At 51.4% G+C, this 14,010-nt stretch overlaps 2 protein-coding genes across 2 annotated transcripts; one reads left to right on the top strand and one right to left on the bottom strand.

Moving 5' to 3' along the window:
* Nucleotides 1-301: 301 nt before the first annotated feature.
* PODANS_3_2000 (uncharacterized protein) lies at nucleotides 302-1,412 on the bottom strand (the record flags this gene model as incomplete). The annotated part of the gene is made up of 2 exons (XM_001908930.1): nucleotides 302-987; nucleotides 1,055-1,412. 2 exons carry the CDS (start codon nucleotides 1,410-1,412, stop codon nucleotides 302-304), a joined length of 1,044 nt encoding a protein of 347 aa, XP_001908965.1.
* Nucleotides 1,413-3,260: 1,848 nt separating this feature from the next.
* Nucleotides 3,261-11,426, top strand: PODANS_3_1990 (uncharacterized protein; the record flags this gene model as incomplete). Its single annotated transcript, XM_001908929.1, has 9 exons — nucleotides 3,261-3,440; nucleotides 3,497-3,583; nucleotides 3,643-3,700; nucleotides 3,759-4,618; nucleotides 4,705-5,311; nucleotides 5,370-8,321; nucleotides 8,379-10,147; nucleotides 10,205-10,534; nucleotides 10,584-11,426. The coding sequence occupies 9 exons, from the start codon at nucleotides 3,261-3,263 to the stop codon at nucleotides 11,424-11,426; spliced, it is 7,686 nt and encodes a 2,561-aa protein (XP_001908964.1).
* Nucleotides 11,427-14,010: the final 2,584 nt, after the last annotated feature.

Raw genomic sequence — 14,010 nt, 5'->3', positions numbered from 1 at the left:
GTGGAACACAAAACGCTCCTGCAATTGCCAAGGTACATGTGAGGTAGCATTTAAACACCGCCCAAAAGAATGGTTCTCGTCTCTGGCTTCGAATTACAAACATATAAAAACTCGGGAATCCCTAACCCATATTCCAACTCTTGTTTCCCTTCCAGTATTCTCCTGTTTTCAAGTGCCAGCTTGAGCTGGGTGAAGGCTGTAATAGGGGCCCGGTGGAACATGATAGTCCCGTCTGTGCCTTGGAGTCCCATCCCCACCCCTTCCAGGTTGCGTGGTGGGTATTGGTAATCCACGGGAGCAACTACACGAATGCTGACCCGGTGACCCTGGTAAACTCCTTGATCGTATGTTGCCACACTCTTCTGACCATATCTCTGTCTCTCAGCTGCTGAAGTGTATCCTGCACCTTGAACGCCACTGACTCCCCATCGAAATTAACAGAATAGACCCCGCTACCGTCCCTCGCGTCAGTACCTCTAGCGACCGAAACCCCTTTTCCGAGCCCGACGCCCGCTGTCGGTATCCTCGAATGTCCCCCGTCTCTTGCCGGAAATCGTGCGCTTGTGGCCAAGAATAGATGCCTCTCCCCAGCTTCGAAAAGAGGGAGCGCTCCGACGACTTTGAATACAGCGCGGATGACTCCGCCGGTCTTGGGACTGCTGTTGGTGGACGAACCTTTGACAAAGCCGGGAAAGGAATGGACAAAGCTGATGTTGGGCGCTTCCAGGGCCAGAGATTCCAGTGCCAGTGTCATCATTGTGCTGAGGCTGCCGTGGTCTGTCGTTTGCAAGGGCCCGGCCTGGTGGTACCTCCCTGGAAACAGGGGGAAGTCATCGCCATCTAGAAGGCTCTCCTTGCCGGCGCCAAACACAGTGACGACTCTCCGGAGATGGGAGGCTTTCTGAAGAAGTGGGAGCAGGTTTACGATAAACCTAATCCGGGAGTAATAGGTCATTGCCGTGGGGTAGTACAGGGACTCGATCGTATCTGGGACCAAGCAGTCAGCCTCCAAAAGCCATCTAGAACGAGCTCGAGATACCGCGTCAAGACTTACCGCTACCCTGGCTCGTCAACACGACCCCTGGCGTTAGAAACAAAAGATTGACGACGGACTCCCTGGCCTGTATCTCACGACAGACCCAGTCCACGGCGTGCAGAAGCGATACATCGGCCTGGATAAAGTGGTATTCCCCTGCTGGGTTTAGGTCGTGAAGTTCGGCCACGATTCGAGTGGCAGCCTCTCTAGACCGGCCCACGAAGTAGATGCGAGGCTCGACGGTGTTCTTGGCGAGCTGCTTCATGGTTGTCTCCCCTATGCCACTCGTCCCGCCGACAAACACAGCTACGAGACCTGCAGGCAGCACCTCTATGATGCGTGTATTTGACGATTGCATCTGGCTGAAGGACACCATCTTGGGCTATTAGGTTTTTGGGCTTGTCAGTGGCATCCAGAAGCGAAAAGGCGTTGTAAAGGCGTCCTCTGTTGAGCTGACTTGGTCGGTCCGAGACGTGATACGATCTGGGGATCGGTGCTTATCAAGAAGAATACAGTGCCGTGGTTTGTATCTGAAGTAGGGTGTCGTAGAGCACGGGGGACAGGGGGTTTCTCATATCGATTGAGGGAATCGGAAGGCCAGTCCGGTCAACAGTTACTGAGGATTTACCAACGGCAGCTCTGCCTGCAGCAGAGGAGCAAATAGGGAATGGCACCGAGATACACACTGCAAGTCTGTGAACCTGAAGAGAGACCATTCCTTGACCGTGAAAAGGATTCACTGATCATTTCCTGTTCAGCAGAAACGCTGGTCTTGTCAGTGGTCTCCGACCACTACACCGGGTGTTACCTCTCCCACCATCAGATCATGACCTGGTATCCGACGGCATCCGCGATTGGTCGGGGACGGTCCCTTATGTTACTCAGATGCCTTTCAATCACATACAGTCACAGACAGTTCCCACTTCCCCAACTTCAGCTGCGATAGTGACACCTGCTGGATCTTGCACCTGCCCCTGCCGCGGGCAATATGAGAGCCTCTTTGCCCGCAGCCCTCTGTGTGGAACATCTTGACGAGTTAGTGTAGACCCGGAGTAATATTCTCCGATTGTACACACCTACTTGCCGGCCTTGAGATATTGTGCTGGTCTCAAGCCTAAGGTATTCTCCAGCACGATAGGGGGCCACCCGTCTTACAAGGTAATACTTGCAGCCGGAAAAACAAAAGAAAGATGAGGGATAACGCCATTGTGCTGACGTTGCCCGGCAGATCTGCAGCAGGGTTTCACCAAATCAACATATCATTGCCGGATCGGAGCCCTCAAAACTGCACGTCTCACCAACAGCTCCCGAGCACCCCCCAACTGTCTCAGAGTCCAACAGTGCTGACTGAGCGAGAAATACATTTTCCTGATCGCCCAGGGTAGACTGATCTCCCGTCCCACTTCGTCCACTTTCGGAGTTTACTGTGGGTCTCCCCCGGAGTTTCACGGCGGGTCGGGGCACAACCATCCGGAGCGTCGCCGGCCGGCCTACCCGGAAGGTACAATCGCCGAGTTTGGGGTTTGACCATCACACAGAAAGTCGAGAGCCACAAGATTCCCACTTTTGCAATGCCAATCCGTTCAACGATGAGCATCTTCTCGTCACGAGTAACAAATTTGCTAAGCATTGGTCGAGGTCTCACTCCCCGAGTCCCTTATCTACTGCTGAGTCAGTCAAAGTGGGGCAAATCATCACACCTTCTGCTTACATCTCATCGCCCACAAGAATGATCCTTCCCGAAGCCATCATGATATGTGATATTGCCAAAATGAAGCGAGAATTCGATTTGAATCGGGCTGTTGGGTTTGTATTAGCCCGAGACTGCGGTTCTCGAATTATGGGCTGTGAGAGAAAGGTGGTTCGGAGTTTTTGACTGTTGCTTGCCCGGAGTATCTCATCCCTTCCGTGGAACTGGATGCTGTAAACTCCCTATCACGGCTGAAATCGTGGCAATCTCGCCCATCAACTTGCACGAGGGCGGTGGGTTCAGGGAGAATATGGCAATGCAGGAGTTTTGAGCTTGTCGTCAAGAGATTTTATATAGAGTCGACATGTGCGACGTCCTTGCACCGCGTTGGATCCGTCTTCTTGTTTCCCAACCCTATTCTCATCAGGTATTTCAACAACACTTGAGTCCGAAGCCCACCCCTCATCTTGACTCATCTACCTGAACGGTTAAAGGTACCCTTCACACCTTCCAGACTTTGTGTATCAAGCAAAGATGCAATCCAACACACCCATCGCCATCGTCGGAATGAGCTGCCGGTTCGCTGGCGACGTCGACAGTCCAGAGAAGCTCTGGAAACTTGTTTCCGAAGGCCGCAGCGCATGGTCGGAGATTCCTAAAAACCGCTTCAACATTGACGGGTTCCTTCATCCAAATTTTGAGAAGCTCAATGGGGTCAGTTCAAACTCATTTTCTCAGAAGAGGGATACAATCTCACACTTTTGAAATAGACCAATGTGGCAGGAGGCCACTTCCTCGAGGAAGACGTCGGCTTGTTCGACGCCAATTTCTTTAATTTGTCGGCGGAGACTGCAGCGGTAAGTCAGACATGGCTGTCGCTCGCCATTTTAAGGAGCAAACTAACGGGATGAAACAGGCACTAGATCCTCAGTTCAGACTGCAACTGGAGTCCACATATGAGGCGCTGGAAAGCGGTAGGTTTGCCCCACGATGCTCATCCCATTCTCTACTAACCCATACTTGTTGTCTAAGCTGGAATCACCCTTCAGGATGTCGCCGGCTCCAACACTTCTGTCTTTGCCGGCTCATTTTTTCGCGACTACTATGAGAGTCTGATCAGAGATCCCGACGCCCTGCCCAGGTTTCTACTGATGGGCACAGGGGCAGCCATGGCCTCCAATCGCCTGTCACACTTTTTCGATCTGCGAGGACCGAGCATGTCAGTCGACACGGGCTGCTCGACCACCTTGACTGCGCTGCACCAAGGATGCCAGAGTCTTCGGACCGGTGAATCGGACATGTCCATTGTGGGCGGTGCAAACATCATGTTCAACCCGGACATGTTCCTGGCCATGTCCTCGATGACCCTGATTTCCAAGGATGGCAGGTCCTATGCATTTGACAGCCGCGCCAATGGATATGGTCGCGGGGAGGGGTCAGCCACCATCATCCTCAAGAGGCTCGACGATGCCTTGCGGGATGGTGATCCGATCCGGGCCATCATCCGGGAGACAGGCGTGAACCAGGACGGCAAGACGGAAACTATCACCACACCCAGCGGCGAGGCGCAGGAAGCGCTTATTCGCGCTTGTTACAAGAAGGCAGGCCTCGATCCTTCCCAGACGACCTACTTTGAAGCCCACGGAACTGGCACACCAACGGGCGATCCCATCGAGGTCAAAGCCATCTCGTCGGTTTTCCAAGACACTCGACCAAGCGATGACCCATTGAGAATCGGATCAGTCAAGACCAACATCGGCCACACAGAAACGGCAAGCGGAGTTGCGGCCATCATCAAGGTCGCACTGGCGCTCGAGAAGGGTCAGATCCCGCCCACTGTCAACTATGAGAAGCCGAATGAGAAGCTGCGTTTGTACGACTGGAAGTTAAAGGTGAGTGATCCGGCCGTGGGCCTTCCCGGCATCAATTGGCCGAGACACGGAAACAAATGCTAATCAGCGCCTTCTCTCCCCTGCAGGTCCCCACTGAACTCGAGCCCTGGGATGGAAAGGAGGGCGTGAGGCGTGCGTCTATCAACAATTTTGGCTATGGCGGATCCAACGCTCATGTTATCATGGAAGACTTGGATTCCTTCACTGGTTCCCAACCCCTTCAGCAGGCTGCCAATCTCGACAATGCCAGCAGCCGGTCACGACGGAGCAGCAGTGCTCTCGAGTACCTGCCCCGGCGCCGAGTGTTCGTCTTGAGTGGCAAAGATGAGAGAGCTACCCAGGCCATGGTCTCCAATCTCAAGGACTACTTGCTCAACACCAAGATCACGGATGAAGATGGTTTCCTCGACAACCTTGCCTACACTCTGGGCCACCGTCGCTCGCGGTTCCCGTGGATCACGTCGGTTTCTGCTGACACGGTCGAGGCCCTGATCAAGATTCTCGATTCCCCAAAGGCAAAGCCTGCCAAGGCAGCAATCGCTTCTCCCAGGGTAGGATTTGTTTACAATGGCCAGGGCGCGCAGTGGTGGGCGATGGGCAGGGAGTTGATTGAGGTCTACCCCGTGTTCAAGGCCGCGTTGCTCGACTGCAACAAGCATCTAGAGAAACTCGGGGCAACTTGGAACATGATTGGTATGTTTTCTCCGTTCGTGCTGGAAATGCTAGGTTTCTAACACGCGTGTTTCTACAGAGGAGCTAAACCGAGATGCCGACACCTCCAAGGTCAATCAGCTGGACTACAGTACTCCCGTGTGCGTTGCCGTCCAGATCGCCCTCACAAACCTGCTCCGGGCTTGGGGTGTCACCCCCACAGCAGTCACGAGCCATTCGAGCGGAGAGATTGCCGCCGCTTATGCGGCCGGTGCTCTCGATCTCCAGTCGGCCATGGCCATCGCTTTTGCGCGTGGAGGCCTCGCTTCGGAGAGCAATCGTCAGATTGCCCGTCAGGGGGGCATGATGGCAGTGGGGCTTGGAGTCGAGGCCAGTCGGCGATTTCTCTCTCGCGCCACCACCGGCAAGGTCGTCGTGGCCTGTGAGAACAGTCCCAACTCTATTACTCTTTCCGGCGATGTCTGTGGTCTCGAGCAGCTCGAAAGGATGTTCCAGCAGGAGAATATCTTTGCGAGACGCCTCAAGGTGGACGCTGCCTGGCACTCGCATCATATGGAGGCTGTTGCAGAAGCCTATCACAGCGCTATGGACAAGAAGGTTCGGTCGCCGCAGGATCATCTCGACTTCATCTTCTCGTCGCCGTCGACTGGAACACGGATGGAGGATGCCCGCGAGATTGGAAGCCCTGCTCATTGGGTACGCAGTCTGACAGGACGCGTTCAGTTTGTCGACGCATTCCGCAACATGTGCTTCGACACCCCCGGCGCCGAGTTGTCTGTCGACATGGTGATCGAGGTTGGTCCACACGCGGCTCTCTCCGGGCCCATCCAAGAGATATTACGCATGCGCGAGTTCAATGGCGTTGTCATTCCATACGAGAGCTGCCTCGTCAGAAAGAAGCATGCGGTTGAGACCATGCATACACTCGTTAGCAGTCTCATCCAAAAGGGCTACCCAGTCAACCTTGCACCTGTCAATTTGCCCTATGGCCGAGAAGGTATCAAGGTGCTTCACGATCTTCCCAGATACCCCTGGAATCATCAAACCCGCCATTGGATCGAGCCACGATTCAACAAGGCCCTTCGCCATCGCCAAGAACCGCCTCACGATCTTCTTGGGTCTCTTGTTCTCGGAACAGATCTCAGTGCGCCCTCCTGGAGACACATTGTTCGCATGAGCGACATTCCGTGGGTTAGGGACCACGTTGTCCAATCCAATGTGATCTATCCAGCAGCCGGTTACATCTCGATGGCCATCGAGGGCATGGCCCAACACGCAGCGAGGCAAGGGCGCAAGGGCAGGGTTCTAGGCTACCAACTGCGAGATATCGACATCCTTAACGCCCTGGTTGTGCCCGAGACAGCTGACGGCATCGAGCTTCAGCTGTCATTTCGGCCATGCAGCGAAAAGGTCCTGGACATTAAGGGATGGACGGAGTTCAACGTGCAGTCTGTCAGCTCAGATAACATCTGGATGTACCATTGCAAAGGTCTGATCTCGGTCGAGCACTCATCTGGGGATGAGATGGGCTTTTGCCAAAACGCTTTGCCGGGTCATGGGTTCAAGCTCGCCCATCCCATGAACGAGTCCGCCTACAGAACCCGGGTCAGCCCACAAGACATGTATGCTGGCCTGCGATCAGGTGGCATCTGCCACGGGCCCATCTTCCAAAACATCAAGAGCATTCGAACTCGGGGTCAGCAATCTGTGACATCCTTCACAGTGGCCGACTCCAAAGCGACTATGCCCAAGCACCACCAACACGACCATGTCGTCCATCCCACCACGCTCGACTCCGTTTTCCAAGCTGCCTACACTGCCATCCCCGATTCGAGCAATGTTCGACAGACGCCCAAAGTGCCAAAGACTATCAGCAAGCTTTGGGTCTCCCATGATATCAACGCCCAGGCTGGACATTTCTTCAAGGCTTACACCAACCTGAGCCACATCGACAACCAATCCATGACAACGGGGCTCACGGTCTTTGAAAGCCCAGCAAATGAGATGATTGAGTCGATCGCGCCTGTTATCACGATTGACGGTTTCGTTTGTCAATCCATCGGAACCGCCCCGGTTCAGCAGACAGACTCATGGGAACAAGACAAGTTTACTACAACTCAATGGGTTCCGGACATTGGCCTTCTCAAGGAGGCATACTTGAAGGACAATCTCAGCAGTCATATCTCGGACCAAGAGAGAGACACCTTGATGGATCTACGCCAAGCATGTCTGTTTTTCATTCACGACGCTCTGGCTGAGCTCACGGCAGCTGACATCAAACGGTTGGAACGGCATCAGAGGAGGTTCTACATTTGGATGGGGCATCAGGCTGAGCTAGCCCGCACGAATCAGCTTGCCCCTGACAGCAGCCGGTGGATCAAGGCTCCGCTCAAAGAAAAGCTGGCATTGTTTGAGAAAGTCAGGTCAGGCAGCACCAACGGCGAGATGGTATGCAAGCTGGGCCCCCATATCGTGCCAATCCTTCGCAGCGAGATCACAGCTCTGGAAGTGATGCTTGAAAAGGACTTGCTCTCTCGCTACTATCTGGATGCTCTCAAATGGGGACGAACCAATGCGAAACTTGGAGAGCTGGTCAAGCTCTACGCGCAGAAGAACCCGCGAGCCAAGATGATTGAGATAGGGGCGGGAACTGGAGGGGCGACAAGCCATATCCTGCAGGGACTTGGAAACAGCAAGGAAGGGACCGGCCCCAATGTCGGCTCATACGACTTCACGGATGTGTCTTCTGGTTTCTTCGAAGCTGCCAAAGAGAAATTCCAGGACTGGAACAACGTGGTCAAGTACAAGAAGCTCGACATCGAGCAGGATCCAATGAAGCAAGGGTTTGAAGAGGGGGGCTATGATGTGGTGATAGCATGCCAGGTTCTTCATGCCACAAAGTCGATGAACAACACCATGGCGAATGTGAGAAGACTCTTGAAGCCTGGCGGCAAACTATTCCTGATGGAGACAACCAAGGACCCAGTTGATTTGCAATTCGTCTTTGGATTTCTTCCAGGCTGGTGGCTCAGTAAGTTCCCTATTCTGTCTCTTTCGCCCAATATTTACTAATATCTATTGCTTGTAGGCGAAGAGGAAGAGCGCAAGTTCAGCCCTTCACTTACCATCCCCATGTGGGACCGCGTCCTCAACCGCACAGGTTTCTCCGGAATCGACGCTGAGATCCGAGACTGTGACGATGACGATCTCTACGCATTCAGTGTCATGATGTCGACGGCTGCCACCGGTCCGCCCAAGTTCGACTTTGACATTGCTTTCGTCACAGCCAAACCAACTACGCCGAACCCCTGGCTTGACCAACTCGGCGTTTCTATTGGTCTTCTTACGTGGACGGTGCCAACCGTACATTCATTGGACTCTGTCACTGCCGATGACAACAGAGTTTGTATCTTTGTGGATGATTCAGAAAGCCCCATTCTCGCCAGTGCCGATCGCGCAGAGTTCGAGGGCCTCAAGACGCTTTCCACGAGATCCAAGGGTGTCCTATGGCTAACTCAAGGTGGGGCTATGGACTTCAAAACACCTCACGCTGGCCTTGCGGCCGGATTTCTCCGATCCCTTCGTCAAGAATATGTTGGCAAGCGGCTGGGGACTCTGGACCTCGACCCAACAAGACCCCTTTGCTCCGCAGAATCAGTGAGCTCCATCACCCAAGTCTTCCGCAGCTTCTTCAACTACTCAGACCTCGAAGCTGCTTCCGACTTTGAGTTCGCAGAGAGAAATGGTGTCATTTCGGTTCCCAGATACATCAAGGATGTTTGCCGAAACAACAATGTCTTCCGTCGCCCAGCCGAGCAGTCTGTACATCCACTGGAGCCATTCATACAACAGGACCGCCCTCTGCGTCTCACCATTGGTACGACTGGACTTCTCGACACCCTCGCCTTTGATGATGATGCCAGCGCACTCGAAGAACTGCCCGAGGACTTTGTCGAAATTGAGCCCAGAGCTTTTGGTGTCAACTTCCGCGACGTGATGGTTGCGATAGGTCAGCTGAAGTCTCGAGTCATGGGGTACGACTGTTCGGGTGTTGTTACTCGAGTCGGTTCTGTTGCTGCTGCGAATGGCTACAAACCTGGGGATCGTGTCTCAGTGCTGCTCAGGGGACACTACGGGAGCCGTACCAGGATTCACTGGACCAGTGCCGTTCACATTCCTGAGGACATGGGTTTTGAGACGGCTGCTTCGCTTCCCACTCAGTTTGTGGCCGCCTACGTTTCTCTCTATGACAATGCCAGACTTCAGAGAGGCGAGACTGTTCTCATTCACTCGGCCACGGGAGGTGTTGGTCAGGCGGCTGTGATGCTTGCCCAACGGGTTGGGGCCGAGGTTTTTGTCACAGTTGGCTCAGAGGAGAAGCGCAAGTTTGTTATGGAGCACTTTGGTATCCATTCCGATCACATCTTTTCAAGCCGTGATGTGTCTTTTGCCTCTGGTGTCAAGGAGATGACCGGTGGCAAAGGAGTGGACGTGGTACTGAACTCGCTTGCTGGGACGTTACTGCAGGCAAGCTTCAACTGCCTTGCACCGTTTGGCCGATTCGTCGAGATTGGGAAAAAGGATTTTGAGCTCAACAACAGTCTAGGAATGGAAGCTTTCACGAGAGCGGTTTCCTTTTCCAGTGTCGATGTCATCGCACTGGGTGAGTGCAAACCAATGGAAGCCAACCGGATCATGAAGGACATTGTGCGAATGGTTGCTGAGAAGGAGATCAATACAGTCTATCCCATCTCAGTCCTACCCCTTTCTGATGTTGAGAAGGCTTTCCGCCTGATGCAAGCTGGCAAACATATGGGAAAGATTGTGCTGGCCGTCGATGACGAGACCATGGTTCCGGTATGTTGACCCCTTTTCACATGATATTACATGGCCACTGACAATATTACCCTCCAGGTTGTCCCGCGCAAGTTAAACGCTCGCCTTCGCACCGACGCTTCGTATCTTGTGGTCGGTGGATTTGGCGGTATTGGGCGATCAGTGTGTCACTGGCTTGCGGAACATGGCGCCCAACACATCGCCGTCATGTCTCGCAGTGCAGATAGCTTTGGAAAGGCAGATCAGCTTCAGACCGAACTTATCAGCGCTGTTGGTCACCAGGTCAAGGTCGTGGGACTTGGCTGCGACATATCCAACATGAAGGAGCTCAACAGGGCGCTCGCAAAGTATGCCAGGACAGGAGCACCACCCATCAAGGGTGTCATCCACGGGGGAATGCAGCTTAAGGTATGAGAAGTCTTTTTCATTTACACAGCAGTTGCTAACCTCATCACAGGACTCTGTCCTGGACAACATGACTCTTGGGGACCACAATGCCGCCCTCCATCCCAAGCTGCACGGCAGTTGGAACCTGCACCAGTACTTTTCTGGTGAGGGCGATCTCGACTTTTACATCATGCTCTCCTCACTTGTCGGCGTTGTTGGCTTCGCCAGTCAGTCCAACTACTCAGCTGGTGGCACCTTCCAGGATGCACTTGCTCAGCATCGAGTGGCGCGTGGTCTACCAGCGGTTTCCATCGATCTAGGCATTGTCAAGTCTGTGGGGTATCTGGCGGAAGAACAAGAGTCTGCCAAAACCATCGAAGCACTCCAGCGACATGGCTTCACGGGTCTGCGCGAGAGCGAGATCCTTGCTGCCATCGACTCGGCGATCTCGACCCCCCTTGCGGGAGCCCTCATGCTCGGCATCAACACTGGGCCAGCGGGACAGACAGAGGACTCTCCTCTGCGGCGGGACGCGCGCTTCTCGCAGCTTCGGTACCAGAAGACGGAACAGGAGGGCAGCCAGATGTCCAACAAATCTGGATCTGGTGATTTGGCGAGCAAGCTAGCATCCGCCTCGACATTCGACGATGCAGCGGAGGCTGTGGTGGGCGGGATTACCAAGAAGCTGGTGGACATTTTCATGATCCCGGAGGACGATATCATCCCCTCGAAGTCGTTGGCGGACTTTGGTGTGGATTCTCTTGTTGCGGTGGAGCTCCGCAACATGCTGTCCATGAAGGCTGGGGCAGACCTGTCGATCTTTGATATCATGCAGAGCCCATCTATCACTGCTCTAGCGGGGGCGGTGGCAGCCAGGAGTAGTCATGTCGATACCGCCATTCTGAGGGGTTGAGGTCGATGTTGTTGCGGCGGGTTGGCTACATTGTTTTGCTGTCAGTATTGTGTGTGTTTGCGTGTTTTCTCTTCTCTGGTAATTTTCATGTTGGTTGTAGTTTTTGTACCATTTTGGTTGGATTGTCTATGTGGTTTGGTTTGGTTGTTTGCTTTAGAAAGCCGGATCATGGAGTTCTTGGATGGTTTTTTAGGATTTTTAACCGCATTGAGCCAACTGGCTGGTTTGGCATCTTGAACCAATTCTCATTGCTCCTCCTTGCTTCGACTGTGGGGTGTTGAGATCTTGTTTGCACCAGTTCTGACTTGGTTGGACCTTGGGCACCTTGGGTACCTTGATGGCCAGCCCGTTGATAGCGAATGGTTACAAAACGTTTCCTGTCCCAACGTGCACCATTGCGGGTCGTTTGACACCAGACTCACGAACTGTCTGTCAGCTGAGCAGCTCTGGCAGTGGAGCTGCGTTTGTCGATCATCTTGCAGATCCCCGACGCCCGATCGTGCTTGCAGCATGTTGAGTTGTGATCTGGCCATCCTTGCTGCTAGCACGCCCGGGCGATGAGCACAAACTTCCGATGTGCCCCGATTTGTCGAAATCTGACAACTTTGAGGTGGTATCAGCAAATCCGACACCATGGTCAAGTGTTGTTTGTTGGCGAAATATGTCGATCATTTCACCTTGTTTGTTGCTGACCACCCCTTTTTTCTCGCACTTTTTCCAAATCACGACATATGCCAGGCAGATTGATTGGAAATGCTGTCCTGGATGAGTATAGGATGACGACGTGTTGCTTACGATGATGTCTTGGGTACCAACGAGCCGGTACGAACTGATGCGGTGCAACCCTGAAGATGCAACTGCCATTTGACGTCCAGCTTGACCTGATGCCCGACCTCCATGTCATACCACACGTTTGTTTTTTTCTGCTTGTCAGACTACATACCTAGGTATCCAAGTCTGTTTAATGGTGAATGATGGAGAAAGCCGCGCAGATAAGAAGTATTGATGGAGGGTCCTGTCAGGGGGCCGTCTGCGAACCAAGCAAGGGTGTCGATCATGTACGCATGACTGAGCTTGAATAGGTGGGGTTGGCATCGTCGCATCATGAGGCAAGATCTCATTCATCATGAAGTGTCTTTCAAGGGGCTTTCTATGTCCCTATCTAAATCTGTCTTGAATGCTCACGAATCAACACGCAACCATACCAGTCCTGAATCCCCGAGCCCCCTGGCTGTGCGGTGTATTGCCAAACAACCATACATGACATTGAAACAGACTCTCAGCATGATGATGGACGGATATCTTATTGGTTGGGTATCCCTTCGCACATATTACAAAGCCTGATATTATAACGTATTTGATAAGCGAGCGGATCGGACAAGCGAGTGGATCGATTTCCACTACCCTATTACAACCATCCTCAATTGCAAAACAACAACACTATTAACCTACTACAATTACATCAGAAACAGCTGAATCAGACTCTTCTGCAACCTCCTGGCACGTACGGATATTATGGCCAGGCTTGCCGCACACACCACAGCACTGAACCTTCGTACGCCTTCCCCCTACACTACCACTACCCTGCTCCTTTCCTTGCGCCACCTCTCCACCCACAGCCTTCTGGTCCAGTAGATCCTGTGCATCTTATATAGTAAGTGATCCTCTAAGCTATACGCGTATTTTTTTTGCTCTCCGGCGCTTACTTAGTGCCTCGTTCGCCTTACGGAGCGAAGATACCTCTAACTAAAGGAGAGCTACTTAATATATTATAATTATTATACCTTTAATAAGCTGGTCTACCGTAACTAATATTAAAGTCGGGGAACTATTTTAATAATTAATAATGCGAGTTTTAATAAACGTTAATTATAAATTAGTTTTTCGGGGGTTTTATAGTATTTAAAATACTTAAAGTAGTTACCGTTCCCGTTTTAAAGATATGGGTATAAACGTATAAAACTTTATATTTAATTTAAAAAGTACCTTCTTTAAATCGTATAGTATAAAACTAATACCTATAAAACTACTCTATATATTCTTCTCCGTTATAAAAGTAAAAAAAGCTTCGCGGAAAATATAAAGAAATTTAAGTTTATTTACGTAATTAATATTATTATATATATTAGACTTTTGTTTTTTCGGCCGTATGTTTATTTTAGTGGCGGGGAAGTAATTTATATTGAGTAGTTGGAGGATTTATGAGTAGTTTAGAGGTATATAGAGGGGTGTAATATTATGTTTATTAATATATAGTGTTTTAAATTTAATTAAATAGTAATTTTTCGTAATTTATCTGAGGATTAATAACTGATATTTATTATTTATTAGGGAAGTTATATTATAATTAAAATTTTTTTTTTAATTTAGGTTTTTCGGTTTTATTATTTTTTTTTTTTTTTTTATCCTAATCTCCCACCCCCCCCCCCCCTGATATGTAATATATTAATTAATAAAATAATATTATACGGTTAAAATAATAAAGGATAGGATAGCTTAACCGAGGGTATTAATTCCCTAAATTACTATTATTTATTCGCGGTTATTAAATTAAACTAATTTTATTTTATTAAAGCCCTTTCAG

The sequence above is a fragment of the Podospora anserina genome, chromosome 3 (assembly GCF_000226545.1).
Source record: "Podospora anserina S mat+ genomic DNA chromosome 3, supercontig 2".
In the NCBI taxonomy this organism is placed as follows: domain Eukaryota; kingdom Fungi; phylum Ascomycota; class Sordariomycetes; order Sordariales; family Podosporaceae; genus Podospora; species Podospora anserina.
Note: the sequence above shows the minus strand (reverse complement) of the source record. Positions and strands in the feature narration are given on the sequence as shown.